The sequence below is a fragment of the Lissotriton helveticus genome, chromosome 7, assembly GCF_964261635.1.
Source record: "Lissotriton helveticus chromosome 7, aLisHel1.1, whole genome shotgun sequence".
Lineage (NCBI taxonomy): Eukaryota > Metazoa > Chordata > Amphibia > Caudata > Salamandridae > Lissotriton > Lissotriton helveticus.
In genome coordinates this window covers 1,692,765,187-1,692,781,544 of record NC_136068.1, presented here as the reverse complement: position 1 = coordinate 1,692,781,544, position 16,358 = coordinate 1,692,765,187, and the positions used below count along the sequence as shown (strand labels likewise).

At 47.0% G+C, this 16,358-nt stretch overlaps 1 protein-coding gene across 1 annotated transcript in view; it reads right to left on the bottom strand.

Annotated features, from left to right (window-relative positions):
- LOC144770670 (uncharacterized) overlaps positions 1 to 16,358 on the bottom strand; it is a 275,828-nt gene that overhangs the window by 44,795 nt on the left and 214,675 nt on the right. The window contains exon 6 of the mRNA XM_078655384.1: positions 586 to 630. Coding sequence (XP_078511510.1) covers positions 586 to 630 — 45 coding nt within the window. The remainder of the gene's footprint in view (positions 1 to 585; positions 631 to 16,358) is intronic.

Sequence of the window (16,358 nt, the reverse complement as noted above, 5' to 3'; positions counted from 1 at the left end):
TAATGGGCTTGATATTATGTCCTTGTGAATTCCCATAGCAGCCCAGGTTAAAACCAGAACCTGGGCTGCTATAATTCACAAGGGCCTATTATCAAGCCCATTATCGCCGATCTAGCGGCAGTTTCCTGCGGATAAAGCGGACATAATTTTATCGCCTGTTCTTGATAATATGCCCCTTGGTGTTTCCACAGATTGTATCTCTTTTTGAGCACCGTTGCCAATAAATTTGACCAGGCTTTCCCTAGCGGGATATGTTTGAGGAACCTCCTAGAGGTTCGGGTATTTCCACCATCCAAAACTAGATGTGTCTACAAACTCTCGTTGGCGTCCCAATCTAGATTGACGGCAAATTGTAATGAGGGTTTCTTTGAGGGGTAGTCTTCATGCCAGAAATGGGTACATCTGCCCCGAGCAACAATGCCTTAAATGGCTGGCCCAACAGCAGCACTGGGAGCATAACACTCCCACAGGAAACTGGGAGAAAGAATTATTGTACAGAAATGAGTTGCAAAATAAGCTTTGAGTCACTTTCAGTCGCTCCACAACATTTCTATAAAAACAACAAACTATTTTAGTTTAACCAACCGTAGTAGAAGGCATTCTTTTGATTATTTGAGGTACCACCATCATCTGTAGAGAAGGAAAGAAAGAGAAATGCATTACTACACTGTGATTATTTAACTGCACACAGACGTAGCCTGCAATAGGCTATATTTGCTTTCCACTATGGGCTGATTGTGAAGTAAAAACTATTTTGTAAATCAGAGTTGTATTTCGTGAAATCCTGAGTGAAAAACATTTTTTTTTTCTGAAGTCACATAGGAATAGTTCTCCTGACTTTAAAAGCAAAGGTGCGCTTTCCTAATTAGGAAAAGTCTAACACAGGAATAGGATGTCATTTCAGGGACCATACTACAAGAACTTTGAATTGGTGTAAAATAACAGGGCAACGCCGTTTATGCTGCCTGTGAAATAGGGAAAGGGCCTGCTTTACAAAGCCTTTTTGCTGTTGCAAAGTCAGCGATTCACAAAAACCCTGGCCTGGTAAAGGAGATCGCAATGTGCAAATGACACATTGTGAGCCAGAAAGGATTTTTCGACTTGAAAAATTTACTTTGTGTTTAAATGTGCTTTTGTAAGAAGAAGGAGGATGAATGGGGCACCCCCTTCTACAGAATCGCAATAGTATTTATCAATGTTTTGTGACCCTACTACTAGTGAAATTTAAGGATTTAAAGGGGCGGCATCCAGTTCAGAAAGTGGAAGATGTCCCCGTGGGACAGTGCTGACCGTGTGAATGTGTGCATTTGGCATTGGGAAGCAGCCAGTGATCCAGATGACCACTACATGCTCCCTCAATGTAATTCAATGACAACCAACTTTCATTTTGAAAAGCAGTCAAAGGGGCATATTAGCAAGGAACTGCGATATTTATCGCAAAACGCCCTTAGTGCGTTTATTGTTATCGCTGCCTATCGCTGGATATGTTAGCGGAGAAAACATGCTATTAGCAACGTTTATCTCTATTGATTGATTTGATTTGATTTGATTATTGGATTTGTAGAGCGCACGATTGCCCGAGGGCGTCTTGGCGCTAAAAATGATCATGCCTGCAGAAGTGGGAGGAGCCGTGCGAACAAGAACAGGGCTTATGCTGAAAAAAGCCAGGTCTTCAGGTTCTTGCGAAAAGACAACAATGAAGGGCTGTTTTTTAATTCTACCGGTAACTTGTTCCAGGTTTTAACTGTGTTCAGTAGAAAGCCTCTCCCCCCCATCTTAGTTGTTTAAATCTGGGAGTCTTGAGAAGCTTGGCACTACTTGACCTAAGAGTCCTAGGAGGGTCGTAATGTAGCAGGTTAGTTTTGAGAAAGTGAGGGCCTGATCCGTGCAAGGCTTTGTATGCCAGGCACGCTGACTTGAATTGATTTATTTTTTCCACGGGGAGCCAGTGGAGACTTCTCATTTTATGAGCCACTGGTTTGAACCTGGGAATATCCAATACCAGCCTGGCTGCTGCATTCTGGAGACACTGTAGTTTTAGTAATGACTGTTTTTGAAGCCCTGCATACAGGGCATTCCCATAATCCAATTTGGATAGTGCCAACATCGTTACAAGAGTTTTGCAGTTGTCAGAGGGAATATACGGCAGCAGTTTCCTAATCAGCTTCAGCGTGTACCATACAGAGAAGGCAAGTTTATTTATTTGTGCCTTAAAAGTAAGTTTGGAGTCAAACATGAACCCCAGGTTCCTTACGTTGTCAACAGGTGTCGGACATCTGCCGAGACTTTCGGGCCACCAATTGCGAGATCAGATGTTAGGTTCAGCCCCCAGCAACAGGACCTCTGACTTATCGCCATTCAATTTTAAGCAGTTTGCATGCATCCCTTGACTGACCTGATCCATGCAGTGCTTGAATCTATTCGCTGTCTCGATTGTGTTGTTAGATATTGCCACCACTATTTGGGTGTCATCGGTGTAGGATACGGGTAGGAAGCCACCGTATCTGATTATGTTTTCTAAAGGGGCAGCATATATGTTAAAAAGGGTGGGGCTTAATAATGAGCCCTGAGGGACCCCCCGGGGTAAGTTGAAGGGTTTCGATGAGAATACCCCAAGCTGGACCGTGAAGGATCTTTCTCCCAGCCAGAAATGAGGCCAGCAATGTGATTGCTGAAGCATGCAGACCTATTTCCTTAAGATGGGTCAGGAGTATATCATGGTTGACGGTGTCGAAGGCTGCCGTAAGATCTAACAATATGAGGGCAGCCTTCCCACCTGCATCCAGAATACTCCTAATTTCCTCCGCTGCCATAATCAGAGCGGCTTCAATCCCATGTTCCTGCCGGAACCCGTATTGTGATATATCTAAAACATGGGAGTCCCTAACGAACCCAGCAAGTTGAGAGTTTAGGTGTTTTTCTAGGATTTTGGCTGGGAATGGAATTCTTGATATTGGCCTAAAGTTAGCTGGGATAGAAGGGTCAAGGTTAGGTTTTTTAAGAGAGGAAGAACAGAGGCCGCTTTCCATTGGCCTGTATTATATTTGCGAGGAGCTGCGGAAGTTGATCGCTGAGCAACTCAGGGAACTTATGCAAGACCTTAGGAGGACAAGGGTCCATGGGGCCCCCTGATTTGGTTGACATAATGAGATAAAAAATCTGTTCTGGTGACGGGGCATAGAACTGAAATTCTGGGGAACTTGATTCTGCGTGCGTTCCGGGGTTAGGCTGAGAATTTCCTATCGCATGTGAGTCACAGAACGGAGTAGCGAAGGATTCGTAGATGAGTCTCACTTTGTCAGTAAAAAAGAGCCCCAGTTCGTTACACAGACCTAAACTGCCTTCTATCTGTTTCGCAGCAGGCTCAGTGAGTTTTTTAACAGTGGCAAAGAGTTCCTTGCTAGAGTTTTTGGCCTCCTTAATTTTTTTTTACGAAAAAGGCCGATTTTTCTTCAGCTATCAGTTTCTTATAGGCAGCTAATGATTTGCAATAGACTTATTTTTCCTTATCCTCATGGTTAACCCTCCATCTCCTTTCGGCCCGCCTGCATGTCTGTTTTTCTAATCTTAATTTCGCTGCGAACCAAAGCTCAGAAGTGTTTTTTCTCTTGTGGTTTTTCGTTTTAATAGGTGCGACTGAAAGAACCGCTGTTTTGATCCAATTATATACTTGAGTCATGGCTAGATTATAGTCTTGGTCTAAACCTGATTTAGTCGCTCCAAGCTGTGCGTGCAGTTTGGCTATATCGATTTTATCCCATTCCTGGTACAAGAGTTCCCCCCCCGCTGGCCCCTGGCCGTTTTTGCCTGGTCAATAGTTAGGGTGAAATTGACGACTTTGTGGTCAGACCATGGGACCAAAATAACATCCCCTATTTTGATGTTAGGATTAGAGGAGAAGATCCCATCCAAGGTATGACCAGCAGAGTGGGTCCCTTGTTGGACTAATTGGGTCATGCCGCAGCTAGCCTTGGTCTCTGTGAAGAGTATCGTGTTTTTTTCTGTGACTTTTTCAAGGTGGATGTTAAAGTCACCCAGAATAGTGTAGTCTGCCCCAGAGAGACTGGACTCAAGCGCCGGGACCAACAGTTGTGACAGGGGGAACTGGCCTTAGGTGGTCTGTACAGCAGAAGGCCAACAAAGGTGTAGTTATTAGTGATGCCTATTTTAAAAGGTAGAGTCTCACACTCAGGGGAGCTCGGGCCTCCAAGCCCCGCACCTGAAATGCCTGAATATCGCTTGAAATCCAGCGATATTCACGCATTAACGCCAATGGGGACTCAACCTGACTATTCACCTCCCATTGAAGAAACAGGTAAGTCATGTTTTTAGCAGGTGTTAAATTCTAGCGATAATCGCGCTTAGCGCAACTTTTTTTATCGCTTCGCCTGTGTTGCTAATAGGCGAACGCTGTGTTAGTCAGACGCTAACAGTTTGGGTACGCCCACTTTGCATGTCATTAGCGATAAATATCGCTGACATGCAAAGTGGGCCCCAAACTGGTCGCTATCGCCTGAAAGCTGTCACTAACTGCTGTTAGCGACAGCTTGCTCATAAGGCGATAAAAATATGACTGCTTTAGCAGCAAAAAGTGTTGCTAAAGCGGCGATATTGCCCTTGCTAATATGCCCCTCTGTTCCTATAAAATACAGGGGTTGGCTTGAAAAAAATGCCGGAAATTAACCAATGTGAATGCAGGGACAGAGGTCTGCTCTCCCATGCAGGTCTTCACCCCGGATCTGCTGCTTCAGGACACAGTATCAATGGACATTTTGGTTAGTAAAATCAGTCGCTTTTCAAAAATGCAACAATTTTTGTTCATGGGATTCTGTCATTTCAACAGGGCAGGCACACTGTTAGACAGGGCTACGAGGCTCTCACAAAGACAGGTAGGTTATAACAAATATCTCTCCTGTGGTTCCAAAATGTACCACTTTCCATCTTTTAGGCCGCTAAGTAGTGTGCACTTATCCATTCCATGGATGTCACACTGGCCTGTTAAACCCTGGGTCATCCATCGCCATCTCTAAATGGACTTCTCCACTCCAGTGAAGATGTTCTGCGTCATTAAGCTGATATGTCAAGCACAGCCAAGGTCGAAGCCAGTGCTTAATTTGTAAACAGAAAATGAATTTCGATGGTCCAAGGTATTTCACAGGACTCCACTGCAGCTGGCACCACTCACAGCTCCTGCCAGTGCTGACGCATGCCAGTGCCAGCATTATGAACTAAAAAACCATACTCAATGCAGTGTGACATATTTGGACTATTCCAGGTCACCTCAAACTGTAGGGATGACCAGAAACTTTTAGCACATTTTTATCAGTTTATTAAATAAATAAGCGCTCCACTGATAACTATGCAAACTCTGCTAAAAAAATTGAATCACAGCGCCATGAGGTAGACACTAGCAATATGCCCAGTTGGCAATTTCGCAACACAAGAGTAACCTGAACTAACTTCTATTCCTCCAGCATATTTAGAAATAAGTACCAGTGCAGACCATCGGAAAATAGCAACACAAATTAAGAACTGGTAAACCATGCTCTGATGTGACCTGGCAACCATGTTTTTCCTCGCCGGTTCACGCAACCGCCTCGGGTGCAGGAGAGTGAGTGTGCCCACCCCTACCAGCCAGCAGCCCATCAGTCCAGGGATCTACACAGGGAACAGAGGAGCACTAATGTTCCGATTTGTTCTGCATGTCACTAATCAATTGTGGGTCTTTCACTGTCGCTAAGTGAACACCTACCAAGGAAGAGAGTACAAAGCCGGCAAACCCAATGTTACCGTATGAGATACCGAATGAGAAGCTTGAGCACCCAGCTCAGTCTCGTGCAGCTTCCTTCCCCACACAACTAACTTGCATCCGGGATCCCCCAGTTCATACCTGACTCGGCGGGGGACTGAGGAATAATGGACACCACGGAGGGTGGAGAGGAGAGGTGTATTGCAACTGGCCCTCTCCTGTTCACCCTTGCAGACCAGGCCCCCTCAGGTGAGACATGGCGCGACATGTGGGGGAAGCCCTGAGCAGGAGTCCGCAGTAGCCCAGTTTACTCCAGGACGCAGGTGGAACAAATGGGAGTGGATGTGCGGGTGCTGGGACCACCTGTGAGAATCCTCCACTCTCTCCCATTGACATTGACATTGACACGGTCTCCTTTGCTTCCCCCTCCCCCAGCGAAGTTTAACTGACAGTGACCATCCACGGAGCCCCTTTGAGATGGCCAGTTGGCCAGGAGGACTGGGAGGTATGTTGGGCGCCAGGCCCTAATGTAATTACGTGGTGCCTGAAAATGTATTTCATGTAGTATGATTTACGCACCCTGTCCTGGCTACCCCTAAATGTGTTTTTTATGATAATGAGACTATCTTGCATATTATGGTTTATGCTAGTGAGATTATGTTCCCCCCCATGCTTTATGCCCCTAATGTTAGTGATGGGCCAGGGTGACTGGGAGGTCAGGGGGACTGGGAGGTTTGTTGGGTGCCAGGCCCTATTGTGACTATGTGGTGCCAGGAAATGTATTTCATGTAGTATGATCTATTCACCCTGTCCTGGTTACCTCTAAATGTGTTTTTTTATGATTATGAGATTATCCTGCATATTATGGTTTATGCTAGTGAGATTATGTTCCACCCTGTGCTTTATGCCCCTAATGTTAGTGATACTTAGGAGGTTAGGGTCTTATATTAGACTGTTGAGATTATGGGCATACAATGTGTTTGGCGCCTAATGTGATGCTGTACATAATGTGTTTTTTGTTACAGGCTGATGCTAGGTACAGTGTTTACCAGTGGTTACTGGTTGTACGTTTATGATCTGTTTTACTTTTACTAAGTTCGCTTTGTGATGGTTCTGACAGTGGTCCAGTTGGCCCTGTCATGTGTAAACAATTCCCTTGAAAATATGATCTGGTGCCAGGTGGCACCATGTATATTATGTGATTACCTAGGTAAAGGGCCCATCAAAATACTAACGGAATCATAGAGACTCCCAAGCAGTAAAGCTTTCTCAACTACTGGAATCTGTGCCCCCATCTTCTCCTGCTCTGAAGTAACATCCTGTTCCTAATCGCCTCACTTCCCAGACTGCACTTTAGTTCAGATATCTTCACCCGACGTCTGGAATATGTCCCCCCTTTTTGTCCTTATACTTCTCATCACCACCACCATCCTGATAACACCCCTCTCTTATCTCCACCACCCTCCTCCTCCTTATTTTCCCAACATGGCTACCACTCGAGTTAAGTCTGGAATTAATTGTTACAAAATCATTTATCCTCCTTTCCTGACTAAAGCTGCAGCAAAATGATTCAAGCATAACACCATGGAATGTTTCCCTGATTCCCTTTTTGTCGATCAATTTTACAGGTCGTTATGGGAGGCTCAAAAACGATTTCATTTTCTTCACTCACGACATCCCCTCTTGGTCCACCAGCTTACATAACTCCCTTAACGTCACCTCCTCCTCCTCTATCCCTCATATGAAACAGCTAAAAATCTCCCCCTCGGCGTGTTTCAACGGCTCCGTCACTATCTCACTCTATAACAACGGCCAAATTACTTCCCTCAATTGCATTTGGCAGCGAAGCTGTGCGGGGCAGAGATGCAAAGGAATTGGACAACATACAGGTCAAAGCCTACAGACAAATGTTCTGCCTTCTGAACTACACTTCTCCAGCACAAATAAGGCTGGAGTTTGGGCTCCTACGACAAGACCTTGCAAGGCATGGGGTATACATCATCTGCTGGTTTAAGATTAGAAGGGCCCCCACTCACACGCTTAATCATCTGCTGTGGCATGATTTACAGCACAGGGAGAACTCCCAGGCCAGAGACTATCTCCAGTCAGCCTTGGAACACACCAAACTCAAGGGGCTATGGGACGCCTAAATTGGCTATCATAACTTCAAAAAACTGGTCTGGAAGGCTATTAAACAAATCTCAGTGGTGGAGGACAAGGCAACCTTTTCAAACAGAGTTCATGCATGGAGGACCCTTAACACATATAAAGCATTTGCTCCCCAAACATATAATCAGGGGTACCCCAAGGCAACAAAAATTAGTTTTATGAGGCATAGATTGGGAATTCTGCCTTGTGCTCAGCACCTTTCACCATGGCAAAGGCGATCAGCACAAGTCCCTTGCAGACTGTGCAACGCAAAGCAAGGCGATATACTACACCTAATCTGCCTATGCAAAGAAATGCTTCAAGCACGGTGCAAACTACGTTTAATCTGAAGGGCATTCGCACTAGGAGGCAAGCTGTGTTAGCCTGTCTAAATTCAGAAAACACCCAGTTAAACTGCCGACTAGTAAAATTCCTAATGATAGTCGACCAAAAACTGCTCAAAAACGCGAAAGACAAACAAGGATCTGCCAATGCATGCCACCTATCTGATGGGAACACGATCCAACAATGACCACTTTTACGGACTCAACTCCTAACCGCACTGGAACAATGCTTGCAGTATGCAAATACATCTTGAACTATACCCCGATTAAGAACTGGTTTGTGTCCGATCTTTTATAACACTAAGCCACTGAGGGCTACCTTTAAGAACACAAAATAATCTTGAGTTTTACTGTACAGAATCTTTTTTATAAGGGCTTTTAACTGCAGGATATTTTGCACAAACTTAGAATGCACTGCTTAATGTTAAAAATACTAACGGGTTTTAGAGCTGTTTTGAGACGTTTTTATATTTTTACATTTTGAAGTACTTGATTTGGTTTTATCGTATGCAATGGTTTTATTTAACTATGCAAATAAACGTAAACACTCTATAACAACGGTACAGTCATGATTCAAGCCAAAGACACCTGTCTCTCTCTCTCTTTGACCACCTCGTCCCTTCCCTACTCCCCTCACCTGCGACCGGGTAGTCCCTTGACTCCTCATCTAGCTCCACCCATTACTCCCTCTCTCTGCCCCTGACCCCCCTACACTCCAATAGGCTGCACCCTCTGGAGGTACAGGCCGACCCTCTTCCCTCCCCCTTCCCTGTGCCCTCTTCTCCCATTCTTCCCCCTCACAGTATGCCCCCCTTAATCACTTCAGCCGGACCTCTAGCTATTCCGCTCCTCGGCCAATCTGCACCATCCTATCTCATCTCCTCCCCCTTTTCCCTACCTGCCACCCCCCTTTTTAGTCCACCTCTCCTCCAACCTTCCCCCCTAGTTAACTTTCCTTAGGTCCCCCTTATTCCCTCCTCTTCTCTTCCCCCTCCTCCCCTCGCTATGTACCCCGATTCCTCCACAAACCCATTGCATCTTTCTCCTTCCCCCAATACTGTGCTACCCCCCCTCCCCCCCCCCCAGTAACCCTTTCCCTTTCCCTCCCTCGGGCCTAGCAGAACCACTTCCCTTCTTCAACTTCCCTATCTCCCAATCCCCCTCACTCCGCCTGATGCCCGTTCCCTCACAGCCACCTGACCTAGCATATAGGACCTCTCAAACCCCCTCCCCTCGCTTCCTCCCAAACCTCCTTCATTCCTATGTCTCAACACATTCCTCCCCTCTCCCTCCGCCCCACTGCCTCGCTCCTCACCTACCTCCCCCTAATTATGTCCTTAATTCCCATCCTTCTTGCAACGCCAACAAAGACAACTCTCCTTTCACCTCTGATGCACCAACGCCCGCTCTCAAACACCACCTTTCCCCACCTCTGAACCCTATACCCCAACTCCCCTCCCGTCCCCCGACTTCCCCCTGCCTTCCACTGCCAACTGCACCCACTCCTGTTTCCATCTGTTGAAAATGGCAATGTGTATGTACATAAGCGGCGTTCATTTTGTGTTCACTATACCCCTTGTTGTAAGCAGAACGGATATCGCTAAAACACTGACTGTGTCATCCCGCTAGCATAGACCCATGCACACACGTACACGACAGCCATTTTAGGTATCATGGTCTCCTGGTTCACGATCGATCATAGGCACAATTCCCTGACCCTGCATGTTTCCCCATGCACCCTGACCGCCCCCGCTCTCACATGCACGAGTCATGAGCCCTCCCCTCCCGCATGACTCTGTCTCTGAGAATCGCACCCCGCGCCTGACCAACACCTCCTGTCCCTCCATGAATACTCCTCCTGTGATGACCTCTTCCTCTGAACCTAATTGTTTGCACGGACCGCTGGTCATCCCTTAGACTGAGGATGCAGTTTATTGCCCACTACTGTATGCACTCGTCTCTCTTGAAAGAAGCCACTATTGATCATGACCACCCCGCCCCCTGAGATTCGATCAGGCACACACATTCCACTGGAATCAGCAGAACTCTCAGTTGCGTGACAGCCCCCTCCCATTGCATGAAGGATAAGGGCCCCTACTGTAGCCACGTGTTGGAATACCTTCATACTACACAATGTATTGATTGTAATAAAAGGATGCCTGTGTGCCACAAACCGGTGTATAAAAGGCGAAGCCTCAGAGAAACTTGTTAGAGCACCTCCCGAAGACACTATGCGAGTGTCCCAAATGACATGCTCTCCTCATGAGTAATAAACCTTTTTCCTTGTCTTCCTGCTTCCAGTGCCCGTCTCTTTATTTGGTAATTATTCAAGATGGAAACGAAGAGTCGCCCTGCACCAGCAGCCTGGGCATTGGGTGCGATATGGGCTGACTTTTCCACAATTGGCGTCCCAATGCGGGGTCCATCAGCGACATAAGGTCCGGTAAGAGAGGTCCAGACGATGGGGTGAACATCTAAATGATTGGAGTATACCTGCCTTGAGAGGGCCCTCGTCCGGCTGCCGATTGAATGAACTTCACCGATTCCGAACGGACCTCTCTCAAGTGACCTATTGTCCTGACTGGAAGCCCACAGGAATGCTGCAGTAAAAACATGGAGAAAGAGAACGATCGGGCGCTGGAAAAAGGAAGGCGAAGAACTGTCCACATGGTCCGGTCCGGGTAAGGTCGTGACACATGACGAGTTGCGAAATTGATTGATTGATTGTTTGAAAATACTAGTATTACTTATTGATTGCTTCTGAGAGATTCTCTATTTGCAAACAAGCACAGAGTCGCCATACTCTGTTTAGTCTTTGCAGATAGTGAAGGATAGGTAATGCAGACTTTTGTCCCCATTGTAATCCGTCATACCTATTTTTCTCCCCATTGATTGATTGATTGAATCGAGCATTGAATTGTTCGAAGTTGGTTCTCTTAAGGATCTTCTCTGCCTGCAAACGGGGAAGAATAGGAATATTCTCCCTCCCTTTGCCGGTAGTGAAGGGTAGGTAACGCAAGTCTTTAACACGTCGTACCTATTTCATTCCTCATTGATTGATTGATTGTCCGAACATTGACTGTTTGGAATTGGTTCTTTTTGGAGGTATTCTCTATTTGCAAACAAGCACAGAGTCGCCATGCTCTGTCTAGTCTTTGCAAATAGTGAAGGGTAGGTAATGCGGACCTTTGTCCCCCGTTGTAATCTGCCATGCCTATCTACTCCCCACTGATTGATGCACCAGTCTCACCCGGACCATTTACTAGAGGAAGGTCATCTGGCCCGACCAGAGAGCACCCCTAGTGAAAAGGACATATGCAATAATAACGAAGTGATCACTATATCCTGTTAACAGAAACTTTAGCATGAAACAACCTGGAAAGAAAGGAATAGGAAAACGAAAATCAGTAGGCCACTGATGAACTTTTTATTAAATAACGAACAAGGAAACGATAACAATACTTAATGATAAAACCTATTATTGTCCTAGAAACAAGAAACGTTAGAAATAAGCCCGTAATAAGAAACCTGAAAACAGTAAGAGAAACCAAGCGTTACATTGCAACGGTCACAAGGCAACGAGGCTTCATTGCCCCTCACTGCCCCAAACATGTCTGTCCCACTGCCTGCCACGCCCAAATAACGGCAACTTGGGAAAGATACAAGTCAGCAGACATCCGCCCCCATTCTGGAAACTTCCAAAGTGCAACAGGGTTGCGGCTACGCCCAGCCGGAAACAACACATATAGGGCGGGTCCTGTTGCCAACCGTCGACCGGAGATCATCACGTAGGGTGTAGCCGGAGGAGAGGCCGAGGCCAACGGGACCCGGCCAGGGGGATTGCTACGACCACCCTGGAGAGTTGCAGGGGGGAGAATGCCCGTGTCCTCGACCCTCCCCTCCCTCTCCCAGTCCGGCCACCATCAACCAGAGGCTGAGGCCGACGGGATCCGGCCGCGGTGGCGGTAACACTGGAGAGTTGCAGGTTGACCCTCTCTCTCCCAGTCTGGACCAGCATCCATGGAGGGCCTGGGAGTGGAGAGGCCACTGCACGAGGGGCCCAGGGGAGGCGTCACACGCCAAGGCTTACCCCACCGGATGAACCAAGGAACCCGTTCCTGGGGCCAGGGCGAAGAGCGTCCGGCCGCCATCCACCGAAGGCCCGGCCCGAAAACATGCCAGTCGCCACTTCTTTCTTCAATAATGGCTGTGACAACCCTGGGGGGGGGGATGTCCTGCACATGCCTCCGACCCCCCCCTCGTCCTCATCGCCTGGTCCGGCCATAACAAATGTCAAGCAAGACGCTGTGGGGTGCACTGGGAGGGAGAGACGGTGCGAACAAGCCTCTCCCGCCTCCCCAGGTGGAGGCTTCCCAGCCGCACCCTCAGCGCTTCAGGCGCCCGGAAAAGGGTTCTTCCACTGTGGCGATGATGCAACGCCTCGCCCGGCAGGGTAGAGCCCGTCCGCTCATTTGACCCCGCGATCGCCGGTAGCTGCCGAACTTTCAAAATGGCGATCGACCTGGCAAGAGCGGGCCCAGCATGAAGGAATGGCCCGGTCACTTGTTGACTCCACCATCATAGTTCTCCACAACCTTGAAGATTCTAGAGGAGCCGCGGGAGTCCCCGACCCCCGCAGATACCCCCGACGGGGAATGACTGCCATGATTGCCCACGGAAGAATGGAAATATAGCCGCAGGACGTTGGCACTTCCATACTGTCGCCAGCCTCAGTTTGAATGACTAGAATCCTGCAGACTACAGTTCAGATCAGTTCCGGTGGAAGCACAGTATGACCCGGTAGGAACATTGTTGCCTCCCTCCCCTTTTGATTGATGGTTCAGACCACCGATCCCTTCTTTTACCCTTTAACGGAACTTTTGGACTGCCGAAAGAAGCTCTGGGCCAACCACGAGTTAGTAGACATTTAGACTATGCCTGGTTCTGCCTGACTGCACCCAAAATGGCGCCGATGCAAATGAAACTCTCAACTCCTTATTGTACCCCGATTGCTCAGCCTTGATGTCATAGGATATGTATGAAGTTTTTTTAACATATAGATTGATATAGGATGTGTACTGATTATGAGTTCGGACAATGGATTGATATAGGATGTATACTGTCAGCTCGGACAATGAATTGATATGAGATGGGTACGGGTTATATGTTCGGACAAAGAATTGATATTGGATGGGTACTGGTTATGTGTTCAGAAGGTAAATGGACATCAGATGAGTATTAATTGAACATTCGGACAATGAATTGTTGTTAAGTTTGACGCATCATGATTATTGAAAGTTGGAAGCCCAACACTTATGACACTCGCTCACACTGAAGTCTCGACATGATTTTATTGCGCTTTTCGCACTTTTATTATGAAATAAACGACCACTGACTCCACTAAAGTTTTTACTAATAAAGTATCCCTGCATCTACAGTTCCAGCCTGCTCCGTGGCTGGCCCACGGGGTTGTAGGCCCATATTTATGCACCGACATTCTTATTAAAGATTTTTGGAAAAGGCAAACGTAGTTGTCACGTGTGAATTAGTAAGTTCGAATAAATGACCACTGTTTAAGGATTAAAAAGTATAGTACGCAGAGATACTGCCAAAAATGAATGGTACAGGTTTTGTTGTATGTACTTTGCACATTTTTGTACAGCCCAAAGCAACCGCTAAATAAAAGACCCTGGAATTCAGTCTATACTTTATATGCTACCGGTATCAGAAAAAATTGTGCTAAAAATGCCCCTAAGTCGCTCCAAAGGAGTGCCATCTGGCCTCCCTACATACGATCCGTAATACCACACTTGGGTGACCTATGCTATCCACCGGCTTCCGATAATCATCTCTCACACACTAAAAGGTTCATCTAGGCTTAAATGCCGAGTTGGCAAGAACTGCGTTCCGGGGAGATAGGCCGAGTATGTAGTAAGTAAAAGCCTTTTCGGGTTTATGCGCGCTGATGTGTTCTTAAAATGCTGCCCCCGCCCCCCTTCTTTTTCCTTCTTTCTGCAGGTCACCTTGGAACATCGATTAAGAATACAAAGAAGGAAAATGGTGATCTAACGGACGAAGAAGACGGGAAAAAGGCGTTTGATTATGGTGCCCACGCATTCCGAATAATACCACCAAAAATAATGTGCACACATGATTAAGCACTCCACACTTAACTGAATAGGGAAAAGTTTAGGGTATATTTCGAGGTAAGGTTTACACAAGTATCCTCCGCCGAGAGGACTAGGAATATTGCCAATGCATTCAAAATCTACTGCATCCTTTTTCACATCCTCATAGACATGTAACTAAAAGCTGCCTCATTGTTCTCCAATTGACACCAACTGTTGTCTCAGCCTAGAAACGCACTTGCTAAAAAATGACTCGAATACACCACCGTGAGCATTAGCCCGACCAGGTCAGTTCATGACCAATTGCCAACGGCGTAAGTGTGTACAATCAAAGCCACCAGTAAAAGGCAGCCAACGAATAAAAGAGAAGAAAGGGGTAAAAAGAGCTTAGGATGATAAGGGTGCGCGGCATACAGAAAAGGATCATTTTGGCCAATAGCTGTTTATGTTTTGTCTGGGATCTTTGTATGTAATACCTGTACTGTCTCCCCCGTCTGAGTGTGTGTGTACGTGATGTATGGATCTACGTCATCCCTCCGTTTGTGTTTCCATATTACTTAACCCCTGTTGTTCTATGTTGTGCGCGCACTGAATGGTCCATTATTGTACACGTCTCTCTCTCTCTCCCCCCCCCCTCTCTTTCTCTCTCCATGTCACACGTGTACTGAATGGACCACTTAGAGTGCGGTCACTCTCTCTCTCTCTCTCTCTCTCTCCCTCTCCCTCTCCCTCTCTCTCTCTCTTTCTCTTTCTCTTTCTCTCTCTCCCTCTCCCTCTCCCTCTCCCTCTCTCTCTCTCTCTCTCTCTCTCTCTCACTCTCTAAGCCCCCCCCGTTCCCTCCTCCCTTGTATGGTAACGTTGTGCTCCGCCCGGCACAACACCTAATTGGGTCTCCTCGAACACAAAAGTGTTTTGGAAAAATTGACCGGAACTAAACGATTGTGACTCGCCATATTACTACCTCCCCTTTCCTGTAAAGCGATAGAACCCGAGTTGGTAATGAAGGAAAGGATAGGTAAGACGACGGATGTCCCCTAATCTGGCCTTCTATGGGGGGACTATAACGTCAATGGCCTTCTGTTTCTCAGTTCGCTAAAAATGCTATTCCCAATGCACAAATTACTTCGCTCCTCTGCCCTTGAGTACGAATGTCCAGAGTACCCCACTTCTTCCGATCGACCCCAGCTCCCTGTCCAAAGCACCCACGCGCCCCTGATCAATCCGATGTCAGCTACCCACGAAACGTAATTGATGACCTTGATTAACGGTCATTTCCCAGGAAAGCCATGTTTTACGTCCAACCCCTCCCCCTTCTTCATGACGATAACGTCCCACTTACAAGAGTTAGCCGACCCCGAAGGGAAATGTAAGAGTGTCGATACTTGGGTTAAAGGGAAGGGCGAGTCTCTACATAAGGACTCGATTTTGAGTTTGATATAATACACTGCGTATAAAGGTCCTATTTTTCTCCACGTACGTCACGAATGAGCACCGAACAGGGTTATGAATTCTATAGCAATGCACTCCTACAGACTCCATAAATGACGACTTCTGACTGTGACCGATGAACTTATCCCCCACCTACATAGGATTGGGGACGGAATTGAGATGTATAAATGTCTTCTCCTGCCAGTTTTTCTAAAAACTTGTTTTCTACTCATTTAAAGATATAATAACCGGAGGAGAGGAGCTGGACGTGACGCACAGCCTGGCCACAGATCATGAAGCACATGTGACCACAACCTAAGGTGGAGCCGCAGAGCAACGAGACGCGGGACGAGGCACAACTCTCAAACTCGGCAGATGAAAGAATGAAGGGCTACCTTGAAGCCCTCGACTTGCTGACCCACTCGTGCCTGAAGTCCCCGTCCCCTTTTGAGTCCGACTGATGAGCCTGCCTGCTCATTGTCCTTTGCTCCCTTGGTCTCTTGGTGTGTTCGAAGATCTGGCCCCACTCCGCCCTCTCTTCCCTCGATTATTCAACAAACT